At 45.8% G+C, this 27,213-nt stretch overlaps 10 protein-coding genes across 10 annotated transcripts; 3 read left to right on the top strand and 7 right to left on the bottom strand.

Annotated features, from left to right (window-relative positions):
* Positions 1 to 1,518: 1,518 nt before the first annotated feature.
* Positions 1,519 to 1,799, bottom strand: N7529_003411 (uncharacterized protein; the record flags this gene model as incomplete). Its single annotated transcript, XM_057238938.1, has 2 exons — positions 1,519 to 1,610; positions 1,646 to 1,799. 2 exons carry the CDS (start codon positions 1,797 to 1,799, stop codon positions 1,519 to 1,521), a joined length of 246 nt encoding a protein of 81 aa, XP_057101549.1.
* A 225-nt stretch (positions 1,800 to 2,024) lies between these two features.
* N7529_003410 (uncharacterized protein) lies at positions 2,025 to 3,003 on the top strand (the record flags this gene model as incomplete). Its single annotated transcript, XM_057238937.1, has 3 exons — positions 2,025 to 2,384; positions 2,441 to 2,528; positions 2,804 to 3,003. The coding sequence occupies 3 exons, from the start codon at positions 2,025 to 2,027 to the stop codon at positions 3,001 to 3,003; spliced, it is 648 nt and encodes a 215-aa protein (XP_057101548.1).
* Positions 3,004 to 3,212: 209 nt separating this feature from the next.
* N7529_003409 (uncharacterized protein) lies at positions 3,213 to 4,837 on the bottom strand (the record flags this gene model as incomplete). The annotated part of the gene is made up of 2 exons (XM_057238936.1): positions 3,213 to 4,506; positions 4,569 to 4,837. 2 exons carry the CDS (start codon positions 4,835 to 4,837, stop codon positions 3,213 to 3,215), a joined length of 1,563 nt encoding a protein of 520 aa, XP_057101547.1.
* A 4,183-nt stretch (positions 4,838 to 9,020) lies between these two features.
* Positions 9,021 to 9,941, bottom strand: N7529_003408 (uncharacterized protein; the record flags this gene model as incomplete). Its single annotated transcript, XM_057238935.1, has 1 exon — positions 9,021 to 9,941. One exon carries the CDS (start codon positions 9,939 to 9,941, stop codon positions 9,021 to 9,023), a length of 921 nt encoding a protein of 306 aa, XP_057101546.1.
* A 6,422-nt stretch (positions 9,942 to 16,363) lies between these two features.
* On the bottom strand, positions 16,364 to 18,263 carry N7529_003407 (GMC family oxidoreductase; the record flags this gene model as incomplete). Its single annotated transcript, XM_057238934.1, has 3 exons — positions 16,364 to 16,578; positions 16,640 to 17,854; positions 17,918 to 18,263. 3 exons carry the CDS (start codon positions 18,261 to 18,263, stop codon positions 16,364 to 16,366), a joined length of 1,776 nt encoding a protein of 591 aa, XP_057101545.1.
* A 1,264-nt stretch (positions 18,264 to 19,527) lies between these two features.
* Positions 19,528 to 20,046, bottom strand: N7529_003406 (Rieske (2Fe-2S) protein; the record flags this gene model as incomplete). Its single annotated transcript, XM_057238933.1, has 2 exons — positions 19,528 to 19,767; positions 19,819 to 20,046. The coding sequence occupies 2 exons, from the start codon at positions 20,044 to 20,046 to the stop codon at positions 19,528 to 19,530; spliced, it is 468 nt and encodes a 155-aa protein (XP_057101544.1).
* Positions 20,047 to 20,361: 315 nt separating this feature from the next.
* Positions 20,362 to 22,506, bottom strand: N7529_003405 (RNA exonuclease; the record flags this gene model as incomplete). The annotated part of the gene is made up of 1 exon (XM_057238932.1): positions 20,362 to 22,506. The coding sequence occupies one exon, from the start codon at positions 22,504 to 22,506 to the stop codon at positions 20,362 to 20,364; it is 2,145 nt and encodes a 714-aa protein (XP_057101543.1).
* Positions 22,507 to 22,883: 377 nt separating this feature from the next.
* N7529_003404 (PICOT family protein) lies at positions 22,884 to 23,817 on the top strand (the record flags this gene model as incomplete). The annotated part of the gene is made up of 2 exons (XM_057238931.1): positions 22,884 to 23,678; positions 23,743 to 23,817. The coding sequence occupies 2 exons, from the start codon at positions 22,884 to 22,886 to the stop codon at positions 23,815 to 23,817; spliced, it is 870 nt and encodes a 289-aa protein (XP_057101542.1).
* A 615-nt stretch (positions 23,818 to 24,432) lies between these two features.
* On the bottom strand, positions 24,433 to 25,830 carry N7529_003403 (putative Gamma-butyrobetaine hydroxylase subfamily; the record flags this gene model as incomplete). Its single annotated transcript, XM_057238930.1, has 1 exon — positions 24,433 to 25,830. The coding sequence occupies one exon, from the start codon at positions 25,828 to 25,830 to the stop codon at positions 24,433 to 24,435; it is 1,398 nt and encodes a 465-aa protein (XP_057101541.1).
* Positions 25,831 to 26,140: 310 nt separating this feature from the next.
* Positions 26,141 to 27,172, top strand: N7529_003402 (thiamine transporter TPC1; the record flags this gene model as incomplete). The annotated part of the gene is made up of 3 exons (XM_057238929.1): positions 26,141 to 26,380; positions 26,454 to 26,488; positions 26,542 to 27,172. 3 exons carry the CDS (start codon positions 26,141 to 26,143, stop codon positions 27,170 to 27,172), a joined length of 906 nt encoding a protein of 301 aa, XP_057101540.1.
* Between the last annotated feature and the right edge of the window lie 41 nt (positions 27,173 to 27,213).

Raw genomic sequence — 27,213 nt, 5'->3', positions numbered from 1 at the left:
CCAATCGCAGCCTACCGTCTCGAATCAAGATACGTTGGAAGCTATGAAGGATTCCAAAATTATTGATTAATGCGAGCAGGCACGCGCGATACATAGAACGAATCGGCTACCATTATAGACTTCTAGTACTTATCTCAACGGGCACATGGCGCCTTTCGTATACCCACGAAAGCAGTGCATAACATCAAATCTTTACATTGCTTTAACTGAGGCGGTACCGCGGTAGTATGATACTTTTTGAACTGATTACTTATAACCAAAGGCCCAGAATAGAATCCTACTCATAGCTAATTTTTAATGGTCCAAACGACCGTTCTCTAGTCCTTAGGCGTCCATTGTAAATAGGCATAAGCCTATTCAAGATTATTTGCTCGATTATATGGCTGATCATGTAAGCGGTGGGTTTACCTACGCTTTTTTCTCAGTGTAGTTGCAGCGTTCAAGCTCTCAGTTCAACAGACTAATGGGCGGAAAGGCCATTATTCATGGTAAGACGGCTATCTCTTAATATAACGATCGTAAGAGCAGTATTTTTATAATCTATTTATAGCGTAGACTGCGGGACTTCGAAAGAGCGAGTAGCAGCACTAACGGAGGTAAACCGGCCATTCCTAATAGCCTTAATTGCTAGTAGAACTCTGCCTTCCTGCTTAACTTGTTTCTAGCTTTTTGACCGCGGATTAGCGGCATGGTAGGTGTTTAAAATTGGGAGGCTTAGTTAGGAGAAGAAAAATTGAAGTGCCTGCCAGAACGGCCGGGATGCCGGAACGACCAGGATCCATGTTATCGTGGCCTTATGCACTGACAAATAGTGATCTGAACGATGAAGCGGTGATAAAGGCGGTGGTCGGGTGGTAATGTGGGTACGGGAAACATGCGGTGGGGACTGTACGATGATCGAGGTCTAGCGCAGACTATGACGGACAGTGTCAACGTGACATCACAAAGGAGGGTAAATGCGCTCCACATTGTAGTCGGAACCCTGGACCAAGTTGCATTGGTTATCATTCTATTTTTGTTAGCAAGTAAGTATTGCGGAATCCCTTGGCCCCACTCATGGCGGTCAAACAATTCGAAGGATGAAATCCCAGTCTAGCACGTCTCACACGCGCCGTACGGAGTAGGTACAGGTGCGTACATATGCATATGTTATCTTCAGCATTAGGATTTCCGAGGCCTCCCGGCTCTACCTAATACCCACTGTACAAACGTACGTCGAGAAAAGCCTAATGTGAGACGGACGAGGTCCCGGTCTAGCGCTATAGGTTCGGGTTACACTGCATTAGTGCGCAGCTGCAGTCAAGCCCCCTCGGGGCCTCAAGTGTCTCGATCCTCGTCCAATCCTCGTGGGCCATACCTAAATAAGCTTTCGGGCCGCTACGGATTGTCCGGAAGCGAGGTGGATCTTGCCATACGTACTCCGCTTCGCTCGGCTGCCGAGCTTGATTGGGCATGGCGTGGGATGATCGCTTAACAAAGCTTAGTGAGAGAACATGGGGCTGTGGCTAAATCTCTATGTTACGGGACGAGGATTCCATCTCCCCTCACTTTTCGTACTGCGGATGAGCGATTGTCCTCTAAGTCAAGGGCAGGGATGAACTGAACGGGGACTAGTAAGATCTCATGGATCAAGCGCTCATCTTACTTGGTGCCTCGTTGGAAGTGCTCAAGTGGATTATGTTGGCCTCCGAGTATAGCCAATGGGTTAGATTCTTGTTGGGAAGCGACCGTGGGAAACTGCGGGGTAGCGCATTGAGGAATTTATCCAACCCACCCATTCGTCTTTGCCAATTTGACATTTCTTCAGCTCGGCGTTGCCTTTTCTCTGCCATCCGTTCGACTTCCAATACGGAGCCCTAAGTCCGGCCTCTGATTCGAAAAGCATTAATCGGCGTTTGCCGCAAACTATAAAGAATCTAATCCACTTATATCGCTGGAATCGCGTTTCGTTTTCTAGGCAGGATCTGAACAAGAGCGTTGTCATTGAAGAAGTTCCGGAGGCTGGATGGACCAATATAGCAGCAATGGCTGCTGTCGACTCTGATGACTCGTTTAAAGCGAAGATCCAGTATCTTGCCAGAGACGACCAGCACCAGCTGGTGAAACCATATTATTTGTACTTCAAGTACGACTCCGAGATTGCTCCAACAAACACATCCCCCGATGATCGGTTTGTCCACATATTCAATGCTCGGAATCTGGGCATTCCGTCGAGAGAGATGTTCTTCAAGTGGGGGTTTGCTCAACTGCGTTTTGATTGTCCTTTGACACCTGAGGAGTATTGCTATGACAAGAAAGTGGAACAAGTTTTATATCCCAAATGCAAATCGATTGCCCGGTTCCTGTTCCCAAATGCTGCCCGAGTTGAAGTCCTAGAGCACGCAGTAAGCAAAATTACCCGAAGACGGAAGGCTCCAAAAGGCTGATCGACCGGAGCCAGGTTCGCAAACGTCATCCTCTTTGGCTATCTGAGGGCATAGAACGACACGAGCTTAAGACAAACCAACCGAGTGATTATGTACACATTGGTACGCGTTCTTCATCGTACGTATAGCCTTTTGAGCTTCGTATACTGATCGGTTTGATTGAAATCAGATATGACGGCCTCCTCGGCTGCAAAATGCAGTATCAAGTAATTCAAAATCCACCGGAAGAGTTATTCAAGATTCCTCGTTGTAAATTAATAGGTCCAGACTCCCAGAAAACTGCATCCAAGAGCTTACCCTTCATTTCACCAGCCTCTAGAAGCCAATAAGAGGGCCAGTATACGACTTTCCGCTCACGCTTTGCGACCGCCGTACAGTAGACTACGCATCTCAGGCAACTGCAATGGATATCGTTACGGGTGATTACGTTAACGAAAATACTCGGATATACTTTGACGAGAAGCACAAATGGTACTACTGGCACGGCTTGCAGGTTAACGAGGTAATCGCCTTCATACAGGCAGATTCCCAAGAAGAGAACCGAGCAGGTATGATGGACTTTACCCCTATCATCTAGAGGATGTGTCTTTTTAAATTTTGACACTGGAATTCAGGAGTTCCCCATACGGCTTTTCGAGACACTCGGAATAGTGACAACAAGCAGTTGCGGGAGAGTATTGAAGCTAGAGTGTTTGTTTATTTTGACTGAATGTCCCGACTCTCAAGCAACCTGATCACACACTAGCGATGTAGAATGAATAACGTTTACTGCGGATAACAATCAAGCTATCGTTCAGACTTTCCAAAGCGTTCTTTACTGTGAAACCAGTCTCCGTATCTCATCAGCAAACCCAATGGGGGAATGAAAGCGGCTGCGATCAAGGCTAGCACAGTGTTACCCCAGCCCTTTCCAATGCTTTCATATAGAGGAGGGCCGATCAATGGCAAAAAAGCCCCAGCAATCGCTCGGTAGATTACACCAGCAGCTATAGCAGATGCCCCATGGATCTCGTAAACATCCACCACGTATGTTTCGGCCGGTATGGCGGAAAGCGTCATGCTGAACCCCGCAGCACACGTTCCGATGAGCGGCACGATGTATTGAATATGAAAATTTAATGTCCATCCGTAAATTAGAAAGCCCACAGGAAGAATGATTGCGGCAAGAAGCAGATGCACCAGCCGAGACTCCGGCTTGAATGCGTCGCCTTTCGTTTCCCGCTGGTGGATCATGTAGCGGTCGGAAGTGAGACTGTAGAAGATCAAAGCGATGGTGTTGCCGATGGCGAGACTTAGAAACGTCAAGCCAATGGAGCCGCTAGAAAAGACGGTGGGGTACGTCGATTCCATGTTTTCCGTGAGTGTGGCAAGAATCAATGAGACTAAGGCGTATGTTATGGCCATGTAGCTCGTTGTCAGAATGAGAATAGGAGACTGGATCAGAATCTGCATTGGTTTTATGGCGCTTTCGAGCATGGTGGATGCATCGACGCGGGCCTGATGTTTGGAACGATACTTCTTGTCGTCCGCACGCTCCTCTTGTAACCGCTCCGCCTTCCGCCTCAGAATGACGACTGTGTATGTCTCCCGGAGTACAACCAGTAATAGAAAGCTGAAGAATCCGAGTACGATGGCCGCCAGCCAGATCGACCATCGCCAACCCAGGCTTTGTGCGATATACGCTCCTGCGATAGGTGAGATGAAATCTGCTATCATCTGAGTTCCCATGACTACTGCCATGGACCGGCCGGTTTGTTCCATTTGGAACAAATCCCCGACGATGGCGGGCCCGAGCGTGAGAATCGATAGGAAGCAACCCGTTAAGAATCGGAACGCAATCAGCATGGGAATGTTTACGCTCAGGGCGCTGGCGATCAAGCAGCAGAGCGCGAGGAGATTTCCAAAATGGAAGACTGGAAGCCGGCCGAATCTTTCGGAGAGCGGTGCAATGAAAAATGGGCCAATCCCTTCCCCGAGCTCCCAAATCGTGACGAGCAAGGTCTGGTCGAGCTTATTGTGCGAATGGAACTCTTGCAAGATCTGCGGCGTCGTGGGCACAATCGTCATTGTCGAAAAGACACTAATTCGGTCAGTCGACGACGGCAGATATACAGACTGGCGAGACAAGAAAACGACGCCCACCTGACGAAACCCATCCACGAGACAACGAACACAATCAGCCATTTATGCATTGATGACCAATTCAAAGGGTTTTCCGGGTCGTTCTCCTTGAAGTCCACGATGACGACATCTAGATCACCGTCTCCGATGGCATTTTCCAATGGCTGTTCGGTGGTCTTTTCATTCTCGCTTCCCGCCGCAGCCACGGGCTCATTGCCTGGCACTTTCTGCAGCTCAATTGAAGATAAAATGGGGACTGGGTGGGTGACAGCCCCATCGATGAAAGACATCAGTGTCAAGAGGGTGGCATACGCCAACAGTGTCTATTCAACTGCTGAGAGAGCAGGCAGGAAGGGAAAAATACGAAACAAAGCAACAGTTTAAGGGCCGACATGGTTAATCACGTGAACAGCCTAACGCACAATCCTTGTCCGGAAAGAGGCGTAGGTACCTTGAGAAAGCTTGGGCAGGTAATCCCCTGAAATTTTACATAACATTAGGTTACAGTTCTTTCGATTTAGAATCGGCAGAATCCACCAATCAATCGGTGGCGAATTTGCACATATGTATGTACATACATCTTCAACCTATCAGAATCTATTCCTAGTTCTTATCGATAAGACACATGATTGGTTCGGTTTACTCCATCCTTCCGTCCACGCTTCATCCGTCTAACCGGCACGCTCCAGTCTGATACCATCGGGCAATCAGTACCCATGCCTAGCGAAGAAAATGAGCCACAAGGCACAGCGAGCCAGCACGTGAGACGACCCAATATATCGAACAACCCCATCCAGAACCTCTGGAAATGGCAGGTCGGGGAAGACGCTGCATACTACAAAATAGAAGAAGGCCTTGGTACCGAGAAGCAAAGCCAATGACATCAAAAGCATGTTTAACGACGTCAATTGAAGCAGGACAGGTCACTGAGGAAAGCTGATCAATATGTGGCTTACCCAGGTGGGAGATAGAGCAGGCGCTTGGGGAGGACTGTGTTCATTTATTCCCTTTCGTACTTTGTAGGCCTGGCCCCGGGTGGCATACTGCGGGCAGTGGCTTTTGATTTTTGATACTTGCTTGATGATTACTCACTCGTAAGGAAAGCCGCCTTTTTCTTCGTTCAGTGGCCAACTGTTGTCATAATGTTTTTCGTTCTGTTGGAGGAAAAGTCTGCAACACGAGGCGACACAAGGTAGGTAGCGTCAAACGAAATAGAAACTCATCATCGTTAACCTGGAGGGCCATTGGTGCTCCGTCGAGAAGGCCGTCTAGTCTGATGTCTTATAAATTGATTCATACGGGAACCAGGATGCTGACCTACCCTAGATCCATATATACGAGCTCTGGATTTGGATGATTCAAAAGTGCCCACCTATGGTCACTTCTTTCGAAATGAACAACTGATCAAGAAGTGTCCAATTATATGTTAGCTCAGGAAGATTGGAATCCATGGCGATACATCTATGCCGGCAGTATAAGAAATTGAAATCCCGTATCTTCGGACGAAATACCGTAGCTAGAGTACGATACAGTAATTCGTGAGAAACCTTAGTGATTTAAAATACCTATGCTCGGTGAAATTTATATTCAAACTAAAACACTGTAAAGTATAGGGGGCTCTAGTGTTTGCAGGATAGGGCCTGTCAACTATGTAAGATGAAGAAGACTCCGAAACAGATGTATTGTGCGGAAAGTACAGAAACTGATTCTTGGGAAATCCTCAGGTTTCCCCAGAATGGACTATTTAACCTTAACAGAAGTGGGGAAGACCGTTGGTCAAGTAACACTTGACAAGCGACAGTGATTTAATATACTTATAAGGCTTAAAAGGCAATCTCGTCGACAATATATATAATAACAACATCCACAACAACATCTATATATTCAAAAGGCCAGTCATCCACTCCCTATTCCCCTAAAATAAAACAAGCCAGGCTACCCGTACCAACACAGCTATCTACAATAACAGCTAGAACAACAGCCATAGCAGCATTTACAACAACATCCATTTATTCAAAAGGCCAGTCATCCACTTCCTATTCCCCCACAACAAACAAGCCAGGCTAACCGTACTAATATAGACATTATTCTAAGTACTAAATTTTATAAAATACTAATACAACAGATAAAATACTAAACGAAATACTTAAGCGATAGATTAAAATACTCAAGCAAAAAATGAAATACTCAAGCAGAAGGTGAAATACGGTATTTCATGAATTACCGTAGCCCACCTAATACTGTATTTTCAACGGAGTCACACGAAATACTGTATATTTTAGCAATAATAGCTACAAAAGTAGATGAAATACCGTGTTTCATAGGGTATTTCAATTTCCCATCCGGGCTCCTAACGAACTAGACGAGGGCCCCTAGCGGGAAATTGCGGAATATATATCATTAGGCAAGAACGGAAGGGCACAGATTTGTATCTCTATATATAATGAAGAATACCAAATTTCATAACGCGAAATACTCATATCATACATATCTACCGAAAGGCAAATTGAGACCAGCCTTGTGATAAGATTGTATCTACCAGCTGACGTCCATTTATATCCAAACCATGAGTGAACCAAAGGCGATGGAGCGTACTCTGCCTCGTGACCCTGCCTTTCGAAGGCGAGATATCCAGGTGCATAGTGTTCCACATCACCTACATGGTCAAGGGACACAACTGGATCAAAAGCTCTGCTTTCGCACTCTCCAGCATCGCCAATACAAGAGCATCCGGATCAAGACTAGATCGGTTAGTCAACATCAATCTTCAAGGCAGAATTGGAGGGGCCAGCCAAGATTGAGCGGGTAGTGATGGTGAGTGGTGAATCCCATAGCACAATGCTATGTGATCATAGCATAGGTTTGAAAGTGCCACTTACTGTAACATCTAGGGCGGAAAGGTTCCTATCTCGAAGAGTCTATCCTCACAACGCTATAAGAAATTGTCGTTATATAAGTCAACCAAGAGCGCACCGTTACAGTGCTATGGTCGGAGTCGTAATTCGTTTTGTATTTCCCATTTTATGCGAAATCCACTACAGATACTATTCTATTATCAGATTGCTTTGATCCACTATGAAAAAGTGTCGAGGTTCAGTAATAACAACTATACCATGTCGTATTATGGAAAGGCTATCAAAGTCGGCATTCTCTACAAACATCTACTACGCCCCTTCCTCTTTACGCGTAAGTGGCGGTCCTGAACTGCCGCCCATAGAGTCCCAGACTAATATTAGGCTTCTGTGACCTTCGAAGTGTTTAAAGTCACACCTACGAACACCGTTCACCACCAATCAAAGACAGATCAGGTGGGTATCTAAGTTAAATCCCTGCCGCCCCAGGTTGAACCAAGATAAATCCCTCGGGTAGGGAATCGCACATAGTATCAGCTCGACTGCGTCGCTCGCGAAGAGTATCGCATCATTTCGCATTTTGACTAAAACTGGTATACTTTGCTATTTTCGTGATGATTATTGAGCCGTGACTAATCATTTTTATCTCTCATGAGCACTCAACGCGCAAAACCCTTACGGTGCAGATAAAAGAAAAGACGTCCACGGGTGATACATGCATTTCAATTTTCAGTTTTTTCTTTCTTTTCCCCATTGCTATTCAGGCGGTGAAATAGGAAAACAAAAGGCGAAAGCTACGACTTCCAATACAATGCACATTCCCCGGCCTAGCACAAATATTTCTACCTCACTAAATGCCCTACCCAAAAAGGCTAGACCAGATCAGCAAGCACCACATTCGCGTGAGCAAACGTGTAGCCGGCTATGCGCAATCAAGAATTTCCACTCTATGATAAGCAGTCTCCCAAGTTGGCTATCTTCCCAAGCATCCTCAAGCCCCTAGGTGTCGCCAGTCTTTTCCAATATTTATCCTTTACGATTAGTCACGACCGCCAAGACGCTGGTAGCTTGAGAACTGCAGTAACTCCTCTAGTGACAGGTTCCTTAGGTTTCAACACTTTTGCGATGTGACTGTACGTTAACCATCACTTATCAGTCATGTTTGACACCTTTAAGACTACATTGCCAGAACCAAGAACTTTAGAGCGCAGAGGTTTCGCACATTTCTATTGGTCATGCCAGCATAGCATCCGTCAATAAATTATAATTGACCGGTGGCCGCTCTGCACCTTGGTACCGGATGCTATTTGCATATAGAGAGAAATATGGGTACGGAGTACGTTCAAAAGTGATGAATGTTTTACATGTTAAGTGTCTTAGTTCGAGTTTAATCGCCACTCGTTCCTAGACAGGCTGCAATTGACCAAGTACCAGGTTTGAGCTTGGTTCATATCAACGTGATCTCAATCTCTAGTTATGATATTTCCTTGCAGTACACCGACAATGTTCCGATGTTGCCCAGGTGACATTGTGAACCATCAGCCCAGTCCTATCACTATCACTAAACTCATCGCTACCTAAGTTCAGCTGAAAGTTCTTCAACACATCCAACATAAACCGCTTAATTCGAGCGGACGAAAGAGAACTGTCCACCTGCACCCTGGTTGTCAAGAATGAAGGTTCCCTTGGCTTGGGCGCAGACGGAACCGTCGCCATTGTGTACAGTCTTGGTACCGCACTGAGCCAGGGCCTCGTACTGGACAAAGCCAGACTGTCCAGGAGATACAGTGAAAGTCTGCGAGTTACCGTTTGTGACAGCAATCGAGTGGCTGGTCTCGACCGACGCAGTGAACACGTCAGAGGCTCCCACCGTGATGCTGTACTCGTCGGTCACCGTGATAGATTGGGTTAGCTGAGCTGCGCAAGACTGGCCCTGACCGGGGCAGCTAATGAACGGAGAGACGCGGGCGCCTTGGGCATAGCAGGTCTGGCAGTCGTCGCAGGTAACGGAAGTAGAGCCGCTGCAGCCGTCACGACGGACAATGCTGTTCTCACGGCGCTCAGAGATACTCTCGCGCCTTTTCTGGACCTGCTTCGCCTCCTGAACCTCGCGCTTTGGCACGCTTGACTTTTTCTGAATCGCGGCTACCAAATTCCCTGAGGGGATGCCAGATAGATTGTTGCAACCGGTCTGATCGCACTCGGCGGTCACAACATCGAGGGCCGGTGTAACCGAGTCGTAACAGCCGGACTGGTGAAAAATACCCTGGAGCGAACCACACTGGATGTGCTGGTCTTCCTGCGACTTGGGTAACTGGAAAAAGGCAATTCCATTGGTTCCACCATCAACAGTGACCTGGACGTGCCCACGAGGATCGTCATTGGGGAAGAAGTTATACAATGTGCAGGTGTTGACTCCTTCAGGGGATATGTCGATGGTAGGGCCCGTAGGACTGGAACACGAGCCTGCCTGCCAAACAGCCTTGATGGCGGCATCGGCGCCGCAGGCAAAAGCGGCGAGGGCGAGGATGGACTTGGGCATGGTAAGGGCTGAGGATATGGTATGAGTGATTATGGGCCTTCAAATGATCTGCAAGGAATTTATAGCCGACTAGTAGGTCCCTCAGACGTCTTATATATTTGTCGTCCACCAGAGGCCAGCTCACAAGATTTGACATCCCAAACGTTGGCCCCCAAGTCAAACACCAAACCTTAGATTGAACTTTCAAAAAAAAGACTCAGCCGAACTTATAAAATCCTTCAACCCATTTTCCAATTCGGTATACCAATTTCCGGTTCGGGAAAAGAATTTGCTCATCAGAAGTGAGAGGTGCCTAAAGTGCGCTGACGTGGGGGCCAAAACTTAGAGATCGGCATCGGTGTTCATCCTGCAGCACTATCTAAGAGTCAATCTGTACTTCATTTGTAACATGTTTTCTTCCATTTTCCTGTTTAGGTGGTTGGTATATCCTGGGATAATCTGATTCCCATGGTTTCCCGGAATTTTGTAGCCCTATACTACAGTCTGACCCTGCTGTCCTAGCTTCAACTAAACCCCATTGAGAGAACTTCGCAGACTCCAGCATTGCCTGAGCTGAGTTTTGGAAATTGGTGCTCAATTAACTGATTGGACAAAACGTGCAAAGCGATTTCAGTCAATCCGTCTTCAGGAAGTAGAAATATAGGTCCCAGAAAACTTTAGATGGCTACAGTACCCTCTGTCTTTACCTAGTGGAACGAATTCATGTTACTCCGGGTAGCTAAACGAAATCGTACTGCCAAATTCCGACTCCATCGCATTCCTCAAAATAATACATGTATATGTAGATCGAGTGTAAATTACTAATCTTTGTGATAGGTAGTTGACAGGTATGATAGTAATATACGTTCAATTGTTTGCAATACTTTCTGCTTTATGGTCTTGATCTCAACCGCCCCGCGCTGAACTAAAAAATTGATTCCATTGGAAATATCCAACTCCAGGTACTCAGGCGGAATATCTGAACCATCCCCAAAGGTTGTTGGTAGATGGACACCCACGTCGATATCTTTGCGGGTGGGAGTACAAGTGACTTTCTATCCCTTTGTCTTCCTTAACTGTCATCTAGGCAAACTAATGTCATTATATTCCCCGTCGACGGGATAAGCCTAAACCGAAGAATATCGAGGGGACCCTTAACTGCTCACTGTGCCAGAGCGTGGAGCTGAGTTCCTAACATTTCTTTGACATTCAACACTCGTTTCAAAATCTCCCACTGTGTTTGGATGGGATTTCCCTGTGTGATGTTGGGCCCGTACGGATCAAGCCCTGTGCAGAGAGCCTGAACATCGCGCATTTGTCTTGGCAAGTCTTAATTTGAAGGTGTGTGTCCAGTGTCACCCTCACGTTAGTCATTTCTAATTCAAGCATCTCTTTTCCTGCAGAGTTTGCAGTTCTAGACTAGACTTATTGACAACGTTGGCCTTCACATATTTTCAGGAGATAGGATAGCACCAGAGATGATGTGATACGATCACTAAGCTGGAAACTGATATTAACAGTGAAGAAGTGCAACCTCATATTTTCAATTTGTTGTGCACAAGGTTGCTGAGAATGTGGGATCCATGGTTAGTTGGTTGTAGCTCTAGCCCAGACTAGACGCCTTGAAGATATCCCCAAATCATGTAACAACTGGTTCAGATCTATGCTTTTTTTTTTCGTAACATTCTATGTTGTTCACATGGTTCTAAACTTGTTCTAAATACGGTACTAGCCAGAAATTCATGCGCCTCAAAATTCTTTTTTCGCCCTTTGTCCTTATTTTTCTTGCCGTTTTCTATTGATGACGGCCAGCAAAAATCTTTTGAATGATGAGAATCAATTGTATCGGCCATTCCAGAGTGGATAAATGCCGATGGCAAGCAAGGTCACCCAAAGCCACATGAGGGCCACCGTGATCCAGTCGAAAAAGATCTGAAGGCTATTAAAAAAACCATACCAATGGAGTAGGATTTTTCGGGATGTATCCTCACTGTCCTAGTAAAAACAAATTTTGCAGCATACATAGGCAGTGGCCAAAGGATCCAAGTCCAAAAATGTAGCTACTGCCCAGAAAAAAGCGACCCGAGTCACACGTTTGTTGATTTTGTCCTCCAATACCTCTGCACTATAAACTACCCTGTTTGCTTTTAGAGTAATCCAGTTGAATTTCTGGGGAGCTGAGAGAGTGATTAAGACCGATTAAAAAAGTGGACTGATTGCAGACCCTACTGTACCATACATGCATGGCACTGTTGCTCCCATTGTCGTAATGTTCATTTGGCCGTATAAGTGATGAGATGTTCCCAACCAAATAGCAATGCCCGTTGCCATGCCCAAGTAGGCCGATTCTGTGGCAGCGGCTTGACTTTGCTTCTTCCACATTATTGTAAGAATTAGTGGGAATAACCCAGGGCAAGTGATGATTTCTTTTCCATCGCATTAGCGGTATCTTAATGAGCGCTTTGACCACTCTCACCAAACATATATAGGGTCCATCCCATGTCAAGTCCTATGTAGTGGAATACTACAGTAAGGCCTGCAGCAAGCAGACCAAATATTATGATACCAAATTGACTCCATTGGATAAGCTGTGCACTCTCTGCATTCTTGTTCCAATACTTTCGGTACAGATCAAATGCTATTATTGAGAAAACTGCGATAACTTGTGCCGACAGAGTCGACGTCACAGCCTAAATGGTCATGAGAAGAGTCGCAATATCACCCCCTCTTCCTGCAACTACCCTGGCCCCATACGGTAGAGTAAGCCCACTCGTGATTTCATTGGGCGTCATTTGCTAAAACTGGTAAGTAAAGTGGGAGATTCAGCAGCAAAAGAAGAGCACTCACACGGGAAAATTAGGAAATGATTCGCTAGTCTCCAATCCCAACACAGCCATTCCCATAATTGTCCCCGGAGTCCACGGGATGCTGAAGTAGGATATTCCTCTAATTACATACCCAGGGATGACTGCGTTAGGCGACACGGCAAACGCCTTAGTGAAATATCCAGCGTCCATCTAATTGCGAGTCAGCGAGAAAATGTTGACAAAATTTTGCTGCAATTCAGACTCACTGTAACTGCGCCAAAGTTTGACACCAGTAAAATAATTCCACAAAATATGCCTTGTTGGGATTACATGGTCAGAAGAGAACCCTCGTAGTTGCCGTCAATCATGTGGCGAGGCTGGGCCCTAACTACCAGGTCATACAATCCTCCAACTGACCAGATGGATATCGGCTCTAGTCAATACTTTGGTGGTCAGGTAGCAGCACAGTATCAAAATGATTGGTGTATGAATAAAGTCGGTCGAAAAACTGCATTTTTGTTGTCTATCAGCGCTCATGTCCGATGATAGAATGAAGGTAATTATTTACGTTGCTTTGATGCCCCCCATTAAAGTATATATAATGACCCCGGTAGGAAGTAGAAATGCCATGCCGCCCGGATAGGAAGTTGAAATACCCTATGAAATACGGTGTTTCATCTGCTACAGTATTTCGTGTGACTCTATGTAAAATACAGCATTTAGTGGGCAAAAGTATTTCATAAAATACCGTATTTCAGTTATGGTTTGAGTATTTCATTCTAGTATTTCATTCTTGCTTAGTATTTCATTTTTTACTTTAGTATTTTAATCATCGCTTAAGTATTTCGTTTAGTATTTTATCTTTTATATTAGTATTTTATAAAATATAGTACGGTTATACTAGCTTATATTATTATAGGGGAATAGGGAGTGGATGACTAGCCTTTTGAATAATATAGATGTTGATATAGATGTTGATATGGGTGTTAGTAAAGATGTTAATAAGGTGTTGATATAGATGTTGATATAGGTGTTAGCATAGATGTTGATATGGGTGTTGATATAGATATCTGTGTTGGTATGGTTAGCCTGGCTTATCTTGTTGTAGGGGAATAGGGAGTGGATGACTGGCCTTTTGAATATATGGATGTTGATATGGATGTTGATATGGATGTTGATATGGATGTTAATATAGGTGTTAATATAGGTGCTGTTATTATATATATTATAGAAGATATTGCCTTTTAAGGGTTCTAAGTATATTGAATCACTAAAGTAGTTGATAAAATTCGGTATTTCGAGCTAAAATAAAGTATTTTAGTTTAAATATAGTATTTCACCGCGTATAGGTATTTCAAATTACTAAAGTATCTCGCGAAATACCGTATCCTACTCTAGCTACGGTATTTCGTCCTAATATACGGTAGTTCGACCCCAAATACGGTAATTCACTTTCTTATACTGCCGGCATGGTGTAGCCGCCATAACGTGCATTGCTGTGCTTTGAGTTCGTAAGCATTCATTCGAAACACCAAACGCTTAACTTACAGAGATGTAATGGTAGCTGCAGCGCCCAGTATCATGTTGATCGTGTTGAAAAGGTTATCGATGATAGCAAGGAAGATGAAGCTGACATGCGCCGACGTTCCTAGATTTGGGATTAATTTTCAGTTTGAACATTATGGAGGTAGATTCAATATACCATATCGAAGTTTGATAATCTCGAGAACAGTATGTGCATTGGAGGCAATGGTTTTGCAAACAACTCATATGTACGCAAAGCAAACGATCATAGGCGAGCACCCAGCGGCATACTAAAAGGATCCATTAACGCCGTACTGATAGGCCACCAAAGTTGTACTTAATAGCATTGTGCTCCACAACCACGACTTTGAACGAATCTGGTCAGTAGTATTCCAGTTAAGCCTTTCAGGATTCTTACCAAGACCACTGCGGAAGCAATAAGTCCGGTGCCAGCTTTTTTATCCGTGACAATGAATCTATGTGGCGTTAGGCGAGACATGAAACTTGTAAAAAGCCGAGCATCCTTACATTTCAACTTTGCTGTTATCTTCCCCAACGGTTGATTTCAATAATCTTGTCACAAGTACCATGCCTATAACTCTCAGTACTTTGAAGAAAGTGGTTGTGTTGTTACTCACCTGCTGCAACCAATAACCCGAGTCCAATGACGACACCGTATCCCACGCTTTACGATAATGGCGGAGGAATCTGTGATATGTCTTCCAGAAGTTTTGAAAAAACTGGCTGTCAATGGCTCAATTGTATGAATATTTGTGGACAAGTACAAAGAGTAGCTTAATCAAGTTATAAGGATATTTGATAGCACAAAAGAAATTGCGGTCTCTAGGTCTCATCAATTATTTGATTTATCTCACAATAGTTGTCATTTCCTAATTCTGCCTTGCATGGCAGTAATAAAGAGAGCACGATTAATGTCAAATTATAGCGTGTGGTAACAACATAGCCCATTTATAGGTAGTCTGGCGTGCCCAAATTTTCTTTTTACTAGTTTCGTAAGAATCGAGTGAATTAGAGCTTGATTCAGCGTTTACCTTTCCAAATGCCCTTCGGGTTGGGCTTGATCCGACGTGCTTGCGGTAATCTATAGCGACAGAGACACGGGTGGGTTCTCTCGGAGCTTTGGACATACAAAATCTAATGCGACGCGTTTGAACACGTAACAATGAGGGTCGCTCATTCGATCTGAATTGTCAAATTAGTTAGTACGATTTTTCGCACAAGACACCACCATATTTGACAAGTGACTCTAAGCGCATATTGCTCAGGTCTGTAAATGAGCCGCCTAATCCTTCGGGTGTGCAACGTTTTAGGAGTTGTAGGTTTAAACAGATACTTTTTCTAACATCGCCCTCGATGCCAGCAGAGATGTAAAACCCTAATCATCTTTCTGCGTGTCAATTTCGGCAATGTTGCCGTCACCCTAGATCACGAGGCTAGTGTTAACCTTATTTTACCAATCTATCGCAAATGCAATCAATGCAATATTTTACAAAACATGGCATGGAGTCCGATAGTAAACTTTGAGGCCCCAGCAATATTGAATCAAGCTTATTATTTCTTCATGAAACTCTGATCAACCAACAGACCAAAGGTTCTCCTTTGAGGACAGACAAAATAACGGCCAGGGGTTGGATACTGTAGACCTGATCAAAAAATTCTACAATATAGATCAATTTGCCAACTCAGACACATACGTTGGCCATGAAATGATGGAAACTTTGAGAGCTCAACCATCGGACACCTTGTACGAAAAGCAGAAACGATCAAGGATGGTAAGGTATATCGATTGCTTCAAAGTTCCTCATTTGGCCATGTGAATTGAATGAACATTTTCCACATTGTATCATTGTATCTAAAATCAGCGGTCGCAAGCATGATAGTGATAGCACTGTTATCGCAAAAGTGTCTGTAGCATATAAGCTAAGCTTAGTCTTCGTCTAGGATGGGGCCGGTTTCGCAAAATGAAATATAGTACTCAGATTTCAATAGCAAGGTCAATTACATTCCACTTTCAGCTTAAACAAATATAGACACTTAGGGGGCCATTCTAATAGGTACATATCTCGACCATTCTCCCTTCGAACTCGGATTTTAAAATATGTATCTCTTCTTAATCACATCTGATGCCCTGTCGGCCATAGCATACAGAGTGCTGGTCAAGTGGCCACAAATTTGGAATGGAACGACGGAAGCGTCAATGACTCGAACATTCTTGGTGCCATACACTTTGAGATCAGGACCAACGACGCCGCCCTTTTCCCGAGGAAGCATACTGGCTGTTCCTACTGGGTGGAAGTTTGATCGATCTAAGAAAAATTGTCAGCTCCATAATCTGGTTGCTGATTAATATGAACCGATAATACTCACAATTTGACTTGACCCAGTTCTCCCATGTAGATTTTGATGCGTCTCCCGGGACATGCTCGAAACCAGGAGCAAGTTCCTCCCCAACAAGATCGCTCAATGGAGGGGTGACGAATGCCTTTCGGATATACCGCGCCACATCGACCTGAGATTTCAAGTCCTGCTCAAACATGAAGTAGTTTGGGTTGATATCGGGTGTTTGAGTCGCATCTGCGGAGTTTATGTGAATGCTACCTCTTGAAAATGGCAGTAGAGGCCAGTATTCACTTGAGAACGTATGTCCAATTGGAAGCAAGACGATTTCTGCGAAGGGAACGTGCGATTTGAAGACCAAATCATGTTGAAGTTGAAGAGCAGCCAATATGTTAGCTTCTAAAACTGCTCCATTTGAGGAGAAAGACACATTCTTTGCATAATCCGCGAGGCTTGAGTTGACCGCAGAAGAAACAGCTGAAAAATCATCTCCATATATCTGCTCGACCGAGGGAAGAACCGAGAAAGTTGGAAGACCAAGCCAGAACTCATTTCCTTCGTAAGAAATACCATTGTTTGTCTGGTCTTGCAGATTCTCGCCCACAGATGAGAGATTGACCTTCAAAGGAATTTCATGCTTCTTCAGTATATCTGGGTTTCCGATCCCAGAAAGCTCTAAAATGACCGGAGACTTTAAAGAGCCTGCCGATAGAATCACTTCTTTGGTGGCGTATATCGTCTCGATACCATCGACTCCTGTAACTTCGACGCCGACTGCCACTGCTTCACTGTCAGAACTTTCGTCCCAAATGATCTTGTTTGCGTAAGTGTTGGATATAATTTTCAAATTAGAGCGATTTTCATAAGGCCAGTAGTAAGCCCTGGCAGCATCATGACGGACATTTTCCTCTCTATCAATCGTATCGGGATGGACTGTCAGCCCGATCATGCTTCCACCGTTGATGTCTCTATTATAAGACACGCCCAGTTGCTGAAAGGTTTCATCGAGCACAGGAAGAACACTGCTGTTGGTCATTGCTTTTGACCACCCGACCTTGAGCGGACCGTGTTCTCCATGATAGCTGGGGTAGTAGTCGGCGCCCCGGGCAAATTGATCTGGTGTGGGCACTTGGAACTGTTCTGACTTCAGATAATATGGAAAGAGGTTGTTCCAGTTCCAACCTTTGTTCCCAACCTTCTCCCAAGAATCGATTTGCGCCTTTTGCGCTCGTGTGTATGCCATCCCTGCAAAAACATGAAATTAGCTCCAGTCCAACACTCGAACTATAACATTCTCGTGGAAATCACCATTGATCGTGCTTGTGCCACCAATAGCCTTTCCAGCACGCATAATTTGTTTTGATCCTCCCGCATATATTTGGTCTTCGGTTTGGTATTTCCAGTCGATAGCTGTTCCGAAACTCAGCCCGTAACCTGTAGTGGTAGAAACGTTGTAGTTGTTTAGAACTGAATCTCCAGCTTCGATAACTGCCACAGTGAAATCTCTCATCTCTGAAAGCCTGTTAGCAACTACCAATCCGCTGGTTCCGCCACCGACAATAACAAAGTCATAATGTGAATTCGAGCTATCGTAACTCTTTGCATCCACTGGCAGTAGCCAAAAGATCACCGTTGCAATATTAAAGACTAGCATATTCCATTTAACAGAAAGTTGTGGCTCAGGGAACAAAAGAAAATGGGTATCCCTCTTTGAAGCGTTATGCCTCCTCAAGCATACATAAATAATGGAACAACTAAACACCAAGATAATACGATTGGAATAATGACTCAGCCCCCGTGATTGACCCGAGGGTTGCCTGGCAGGCCGATACTGGAATGTGGTGCCAGTGACATTCTACAACCACAATCCCCGCTGTCATCCCTACATATCAAAATAAACCCAATCTACTCGTCTTAATTCATGACATACCTCGAGGCAAATTCTAGCGAGCTTGAGTCACCATCCAATTTTGGTTGGGTTGATTTATATTTCTGAAGATATTAACCGGGTCTCGTGATAGTTGCAAAGACGGCACCCTGAGACGCTCACAGGGAGGGAGGACGGGGTCGGACAGTAACCCTACGACAATTGTATCACAAGAGCGACACACCCATCAATCTATAACATCATATCTTTCAGACTGTCAACAAACAATTCAGCTCTTCTACAAGTTCCATCCAATTTGAGGCCGTAGAAATTAAAAGGTAAACATAGCTTACCGAGATATACTGAACGTTGTACAAGGAAAGAATAGTTGATACACATACATTATGCCCATATGTTTACATATAAAACTTGCGATTACTGCGTCAATCGTTAGAATGTCCGCCACCATCGAACATAACCGGCCCAGTCCTAAGTTCAGAGGTTGGTAACAAATTTACCACCGACGATAAATGCAACAACCTAACAATTTGGATGTTGGGTTAAGTACCAAAAAGAAGAAATTTATCTGAACGAAATCTTTTGTTTTATATGATTCCCGTAAGGCCAAATAACGTAGATCATGCTACCATCACCCTCTCCATCTCTACGCCTGTTCCTGTGTTTTGATATCTTGGTCCTATTCCTTGCAAGACTGCAGGGTTTCCATGGCTAGAAACGAGATCCTTAAAGATCTTGCATGGTTTTCCGTTGGTAGGCTACATCTAAGAGAAGTTGAATTATTCTGAGACGAAAGCTGACCAATAAGGATATTCCAACAAAAGAATTTGCCTAGAGATACCTTGAGAAATAATTTCCCCTTTTTGAACCAAGAGGAAAAAGAAAAAAACGACAAAGACATCGCCTATAGACCCTTTTAGCCAGTTGCAATCACTTGGTTGAGATCCAGGACTTTCAGTTTCTGCAGTATGCAACTCTGCTCAAGTTGACTAGACTTGACCATAATTGCGGATAATCATTTTCAAAATTCTTGTTATCCGATTCGTTGTTTGCGCCTCACCCAAACCTCCTGATCAGTGCTTCCAGATGTTGAATCACGCAGCTGTACCTCCCACACCTTGAGTTTGTATTTGCCACGATCTGATTGACCGGAAAATAAGTCAAACGACCAATCATGCTTAGGACATGTGATTCCAGCGCTGAGAACGATTCCGAAATCTTCAATATCAAACAGACTCCCCTGTGAAAGTGGGAAGGACGAGTGGGGGCATTGCTATAAATAATGAGCGGGATGGTTCAGAAACAGGCGTTGAACCGGACTTACATGATCGATAGCATGGTATTTTCCTTTATACTTGAATACCAGGACTTGATCTTTCAGTTCTCCTGGTAAATCAATGTCCTCAACTCGTGTCACAGGGCCATTGGTGGGAATGGCGAAAGCTTTGCATTTTGGGGCGACTCGCTGGCCATCATCGTCGAGATTTGGTAGCTCGGACGCAAGGCCAACTGGGTACCAAGCTGCAGTGGGCCGCCTCGTGAATGGATTCATTTGCAAGAGAACGTTGAAGTGTTGTTGTATCTCGAAGAGTCTTTCACGTTCGCCCCACATTGTCCCGACCCGATATAAGTATCCCGTCCAGAGCAAATTCCTGCACCCTACATATGTTGCTATAGAAAATAGATAACTATGTACACATATTATCCAAAATACCATATAGTACGTTGATTGAATGATACTTTCTGGTCTTTTTCTAAGTAACCATTGCAAGCACTAATTATCTGTTGGTAGGTGAATCTTACGGATAAGATTACTTTATCAGCTATGCGAAGGTACTTCATATATCTAGACGTAATCCTGTCTATTTTATTTAATACACATGAAACCACATCCTTCACGCGCACGTTCGCACGCTTTCTTTAGCTTCTGCTCCTCAACATCAGTCCATTTGTACGTCAATTGATCCCAGGGCTTGCCAGAGTTGAACTCCTCGCGGTGTTTCTTGTGGACAGACTGCAAACGACTGACTTCACGAGGGTCACCAGTTCCAGAATATACCATAAAAAGAGTGCAAGCGGGAAGAGAATCATAAATACGTGAGATGTTGGACACGGTCTTGGAAACAGTATCGGCCAAGATATCGGGCTGCAGTTTATCGGTTAATTCGCCATTGATAGTTGTTGGTGTAGTCTCTTCCGGGGGAGGAACAAGGGTCGTAGATTCGTTGGCATTGTTCGGATCAGGGAGCCGATTGCACCATCCGCGAAGATGTTCGAGATCACGTATGCGAGCCCAGGCAAAATCGACACCACCGGCAGGGATGGAGTGATCGGATTCATCGCCGTTGATCACAGCAGAGACACCATTCACAACCGCATCGTCATCCAGACATCCGATCGAGACGGTCGCCTGGGCACCAAATCCACGTTCAGGATTACCCCAGTCAACAACCGCTCCAGTTCGTTCTCCGCCAGGGCAAGGGACATGATTCGGCCGAATGGACCGTGAAAGTCGACGAAAGATGCTTTCGTTGGAGACATCGCTTGTGCCCCAGCGCTCGCCTTTCTCGCACTTCAATTTCACTAGTTCAAGAACAGCACGCGCATCCTCAATGGAGTCATGACCTTCCATTCCGTTCTGTATCTGCTTGCCTAGATACTTCTGAGTGAGCCATTTCAAACTGCATTTGAGTGGTGGGCCACGAGGGTGTGGGTAAATGATGCTCGTATCGACGATAAAAGGATGTACGAGTTTCAAAGCGTTCAAATCAGAATTAAGAGAGTGGCCCACAAGGATCGCACGGGGTGTGAGGATGGCGAGGAGCCGCTTCTGAATATCAGCTAGGGTCGTTTTGACTGGCTCCAGCATCTCTGCTGTGATCCCAGAATACCGCGTCAGGTAATTGACTACTGGACGTGGGGGTTTAACCAGCTCATCCAGGACTACCTCGCCATCCCAGCCAACCATGCTGATACGTGTGAGCTCGGACTGTCCCCCTTCAGTGACACACATCTCACAGTCAAGGGCGAAAACGTCCCGACCAGCAGTCATGCTACCCTTTTCGATATCGGCTTCAGGTGGCTCAGCGGATTCCAGCGATGGAACAAGTGTGTCCACCCACCCATCTTCGGACGAGTGAGCGCCTCTTCGACGAGCCTCCGCCTCGGACGACCTTTCGTCATCGGAAGTGAAAAACGCAGGGTGCAAAATATACTCGTTCTCTCGCAAGTCCACACGTGAGGTGACAAAGGTTGTAATTGGTGTTCTTTTGGGAACAAAGCCTTTTTCAATTTTAGCAGGGCGTGCCCCCTTCCCACGGGATTCTTCATTCTTGGATTTCGGTGCCGCAGACATCAAGATAGCTTGTAGTGGCGAATGAACTTTATTGTACTTATTATCGCCTGGTGCCTTGATAGGCCAAATATGGGGGAACATGTCGGCCAGCGGTTGAAGGGTTTCGGGGAGGTTCTCGCGTACGAGGGGTTGAGGATTGAAACGATGTGAACGGTCTGGAATCGGAAGGCCCTGTTTCCATCGGTTGTAGTCGGTGGCCCGTTCGTCTTCAGTTGACTTCTCCACAGCTTCTGGGGTTGGGTTTTCTGGTAACTCTTGCTTCCCGTTGACAGCGGCTTTATCCACGGAGATTGTACCATCAAACATGCCCATCTCAAGACCAGGCACCATTAGCACAACCACCTTCCGCACATGGCCAGAATGCTTCAAGGAGATCCATTGAGGAGCGATTCCATCGGCGAAACAGTAGAGAAGCAACCCTTGCAAGTCCGCGATACGGATTGGTGACTGGAGCTTTCCGTCTGAGTAAGTGAGGTCTGGGTATTTGGCTTTCTCGCCATCAACTCTCTTCCTTTTTTTTGACGCATTGATGTTCGAACTATCCTTCGTATTGTCCTGCATATAGGGTAAAGCTTCAATCGAACCGAGTCCCTGAGAACGTGCTTCTTCGCCGACCGTATCGCCCAAGCTGAGCTTTCTTTTCCTATCACTACCCATGGTGGTGAAGCGATTAAATGCTTTGCGCTTTGAACTTGTGAAAGCTAGGAAATTCCAATAGAAAAGCCAAACACGTGAAGATAAGCGATAAGCTTGATTCAGAGTCACCTGATCAGATAAGTCCCGTGATTTCGGTACACCAGAGAAACCAAGGACGCTGAACGATCTGATAACCGGAGGATTGGAAATCTGGGATCGCCGTGCATGAAGGTGAGCCTTTCTTTTTTTTTGAATATTCCTCATCACGCCATCATCTTTGATACTTCTTTGTTTTCTTCTTCTTATTATATTCTCATTTCAACTCTTCTCTGAGATTGTTCTTCAAATACTTGCCGCATCTGGTCTTCACCTTTCCTTTCCCCCCATCACCCTCCACCATGTCGGCGCTCACCGAAATCACATCCGAGGCGGACTTCTCGTCGCACCTTTCCTCCATCTCTCCTTCTGCATTGGTTGTGCTTTACTTCCATACCCCATGGGCTGCTCCTTGCGCTCAAATGGGCGCTGTGCTTGCGGCCCTCGCTTCACAGTACCCCGCCACTGCCCCGCCAACCATCTCGTTTGTCAGCATCAACGCCGAAGAGCTGCCCGATATCTCCGAGGAATATGATGTCTCTGCCGTGCCCTTCGTCGTGTGTCTACGCAGTGGTCAAATCTTGGAGTCGATCAGTGGAAGTGACGCAATCAAAGTGCGCGATGCGGTCGAGCGTCACGCGGGTCGTGGAAACATCGCGGGCGGTGATGCGATGGACGGCGTGAGAGCTAATATTCCCCCACCACTATCTGCTGTGCCTCGCGAGGATGGTCCGATCACTGCTACTCATGCTCCCGTAACTGCTTCTCACGCCCCTCCCCCCGACGCAGCTAACGCGACCGCCGTCGCATCTGTTCCCGCCCTGACCCCCGAACAATCTCGTGAGGCCTTGTTTGCTCGTCTGGAACAACTGGTCAAGGCAGCAAATGTCATGCTGTTCATGAAAGGAACGCCCAGCAGCCCGCAATGTGGATTCAGTCGGCAGCTGGTTGGTATCCTCCGCGAGCGTAGTGTCAAGTACGGCTTCTTCAATATTTTGGCCGATGAGGATGTACGTCAGGGCTTGAAGGAGTATGCTGAATGGCCTACTTTCCCTCAATTATGGGTAAATGGGGAGTTAGTTGGTGGTTTGGACATTGTATGTGCTTCCCCTCAATCAGGTCCCGCAGTCATCGACGTCAATTACTAACATACAGGGACAGGTCCGTGAAGAAATTAACAACGACCCCGAGTTTCTTAATGAGTTCTCAGTCAACAAGCCTACCGCAGCCAATTGAGTGGTTGATTGGAGCTGCACGATACCCATGATCCCCTTTGTCTTCGGGCTAGATGCTAAATCCACACATAATGATAAACGTTTTTGTCCTGACAAGGTCGTCATACGGATTTGGTGATTGTCTTGCAGAACACCCCATTCCTTGACATAAACCAATATTACCATTGGTCCAAATCCGCAACATTGGATGGATCCATACGCTACTACCATAAATCACCCTGGACCTTCTTGGGACCGAGATAGTTTTGATATATGATCATCTGAAACTTCTTACTGTCGGTAAAGTTATCGGTAAATCGAATTTGCACATTTTGACGATTTGTGCGATTGTACTAGACATGATCTCGATATGACTGTGAACTGCAGCTACCTATTTTCAAAGCTGCCGTAAAGAATGACAGTACTAAATACAGGAAAAAGGTAGACAAACACATTGATTCGGTAACATAAACTGTGTCTAATGAATGGAACAAACTAAAGCGGTTGGTTCAAATATATATTCTACTACTCTTTTCAGTCATGCGTGTGTGTTTTCATTTGATTCGCGTTCTCATTCAGCCATCGTTTTCCATCTCACATGTTTCCTGAAGGTCAACGGTTTCCGGAGGGAGAGGACTTAGGAGGTAGCTTCATTCCACCGCCAAGCCTCAGGGTGCTGTCGCTTGCAGACGGCAAATCGGGATAGCAGAGCATCCGTGTCGACATACGCACCTGCTAGCCAACGAGATCCTTTGCTCGCGTTGAACTGCCGACGAGCATGAACAATCCGTCGGTTATCAAAAATGACACACGTGCCTGGTGCGAGCTTCAACTCAAAGGTGGCACTTGTCGAGTCAATTTTTGTGGTAAACGTTTTGATAGCATGCACTAGCTTGCTCACGAATCTAACATCATGGTCCCTTCCATCCGGCGATGGGATCGAAGATTGGAAGGGAGGCGAGTAATTGACATGGAGCAACTCTTTCGTGACAGGGTCGAGTTCAAAGATAGGCCGCTTGTTGTAGTAAACGTGGCTCTCATGATTATATTCATAACCCAAACAGTGCTCGGATAGTAGTTGGTACATTTGTGGGGCTTCCATTTTCATAGCATGTGCTGCCGAAAATGAATCCCCAAATAATGACTCACCCCCTGAGCATGAGTTTTCTAGGCAGTGGAGGAGCTGGTATCCCGGTGGTTCGTTCATATACATCAAGTCCATGTGAAATCCAAGGAATTGGTTTGTGTATGCCACATTCTTCGCCTGAGGGACAGTGCGCACGTCGAATGTTGATCCATAGAATGTGTTACGCAGTGGGCCCATGCGTGTGGCAATCTTTTCAACCATCTCCCGTGACTCTGGGATATCCTTCACGAAGATGAGGCCCATACGCTTCAAATTCTTCATCGCTACAGTAAACGCATGATCATCGTTGACATAGTCCTCGAAGGAAACCCAATGCTGTAACCGGTTCATTCTGGACTGTCCCCACAAGAGCGGTCCATCGTCGGGGGAATGAGCCCGCTCATGAGTGTTGAATATGGGTCTCTTCAAATAATCCCCGGTCCAGACAGATGTGTGGTCAGTTGAATATCCGGGGATATCATTAGCCCACTTGATTGACAGTTCTTTCCCATCCCATTTGATCCACCTTGGACGAATGTTTTGGGGGATATCACCCGTTCGGAAAGTTCTTTGTTTAGAATGTGGATCTTTACACAACGGGCATAGACATGCGTCCCGCAGGTAGGCAAGAGGGAGCTTAATCGGTTTCTTGTTGTCGAGCAAGTATAACTCGCCTGATCCGAGCCATACATTTTCTTTGTTTTCCGTAGGCTCAATGAAAACGCCATCAGAAGTACACAGCTCTCTCCGAGCAGGAACCTGGGATTTGGTGCGTTTATATAATAGCGGTCGAGGTACGTCGGCCCGACTAGCTGCTGCTGCGAAGTTGCGCGCAACCGAGTATGATAACACCCGATATGACGACGTGGACTTTTGCCGAAGTAAACGTGAAGCCCGTGTAAAATTCATGCCGTACCCCTGAGCCAAGTACAAAATGGAATGAGGGAAAATTGAGAACCAGAGCTTAGATGAATCTCGAAAGTTGGGCCGAAGCTAAGATGATTTGGTTACCTCGGCTCAAAGGTAGACACCTTGATATTGAGGCTGAAAATTTGGCCTCAGGCGTCACAGTTCCTCAAGTTCCAGGCCGACAATGGAACTTTCAAGCTTGCGTTTTTTTTCCCTGCTTCCACAATCCAACACTCGCCATGGGTGTTCGTATCTCTACCTAATTCAGATCTTTTATACGGACATTCCTAGACTGCGAAATTCTCAACTCATGTCGGACGGGGGCGAACATCTCAAAGATGAAGGCACCAAGCGACAAGTCGTGTTGGCCGGTGGCATTGCCGGATTGATTTCACGGTTCTGTATTGCACCACTCGACGTTGTCAAGATTCGACTGCAGTTGCAAGTTCACTCCTTATCGGATCCTATTTCACATCAAATCATCAATGGGCCCATCTACAAAGGGACCTTGTCCACAATGCGGGCCATTGTGAAGCATGAGGGAATCACTGTACGTGAAGAATCTTCATGGTCGTCAAGTTCATGCCAGTTTAATCTAACGTCTTTCTTCTTTTCCTTTCTAGGGTCTGTGGAAAGGAAACATCCCCGCCGAAATAATGTATGTCTGTTATGGCGCTTTCCAATTTACCGCATATCGTGGCACAACCCAAGCACTTGCCCAACTCGACTCCTATCGACTTCCCCCTCTGTCGAATCTTTCATTTCGGGTGCAGTTGCTGGTGGATGTGCAACAGGGGTTACGTACCCGCTAGATCTCCTCCGCACACGATTTGCCGCACAGGGCCCAGACCGCGTTTACGGCTCCTTGCGCGCCTCTGTGGTGGATATTGCTCGACACGAGGGACTTCCGGGCTTTTTCCGAGGCTGTTCAGCCGCGGTTGCACAAATTGTACCGTACATGGGTCTTTTTTTTACAACATATGAAGCGCTTCGGCCTGTTATGACGGCAGGGGACTTATTACCCCTCGGCACCGGGGATGCTGCTGCTGGTGTTGTGGCTAGTGTATTAGCAAAAACCGGTGTGTTCCCGTTAGATCTGGTCCGCAAGCGTCTACAGGTACAAGGGCCGACTAGAACACGTTACGTCCATCGCAACATTCCTGAATACAACGGGGTGCTCCAGAGCATGGCGATGATTGTTCGTACCCAAGGCGTACGTGGTCTATACCGTGGCCTGACAGTCAGTCTCATCAAGGCTGCACCGGCCAGCGCCGTGACTATGTGGACATACGAACGCACATTGAAACTTCTTCAAGAGCACGATATCGCAGCTAACAGCTGAATGGAGCCCCACGGCATGAAATTGTATCACCACTAATCACT

The sequence above is a fragment of the Penicillium soppii genome (assembly GCF_028829465.1).
Source record: "Penicillium soppii strain IBT 18220 chromosome Unknown utg000003l, whole genome shotgun sequence".
In the NCBI taxonomy this organism is placed as follows: Eukaryota; Fungi; Ascomycota; class Eurotiomycetes; order Eurotiales; family Aspergillaceae; genus Penicillium; species Penicillium soppii.
Note: the sequence above shows the minus strand (reverse complement) of the source record. Positions and strands in the feature narration are given on the sequence as shown.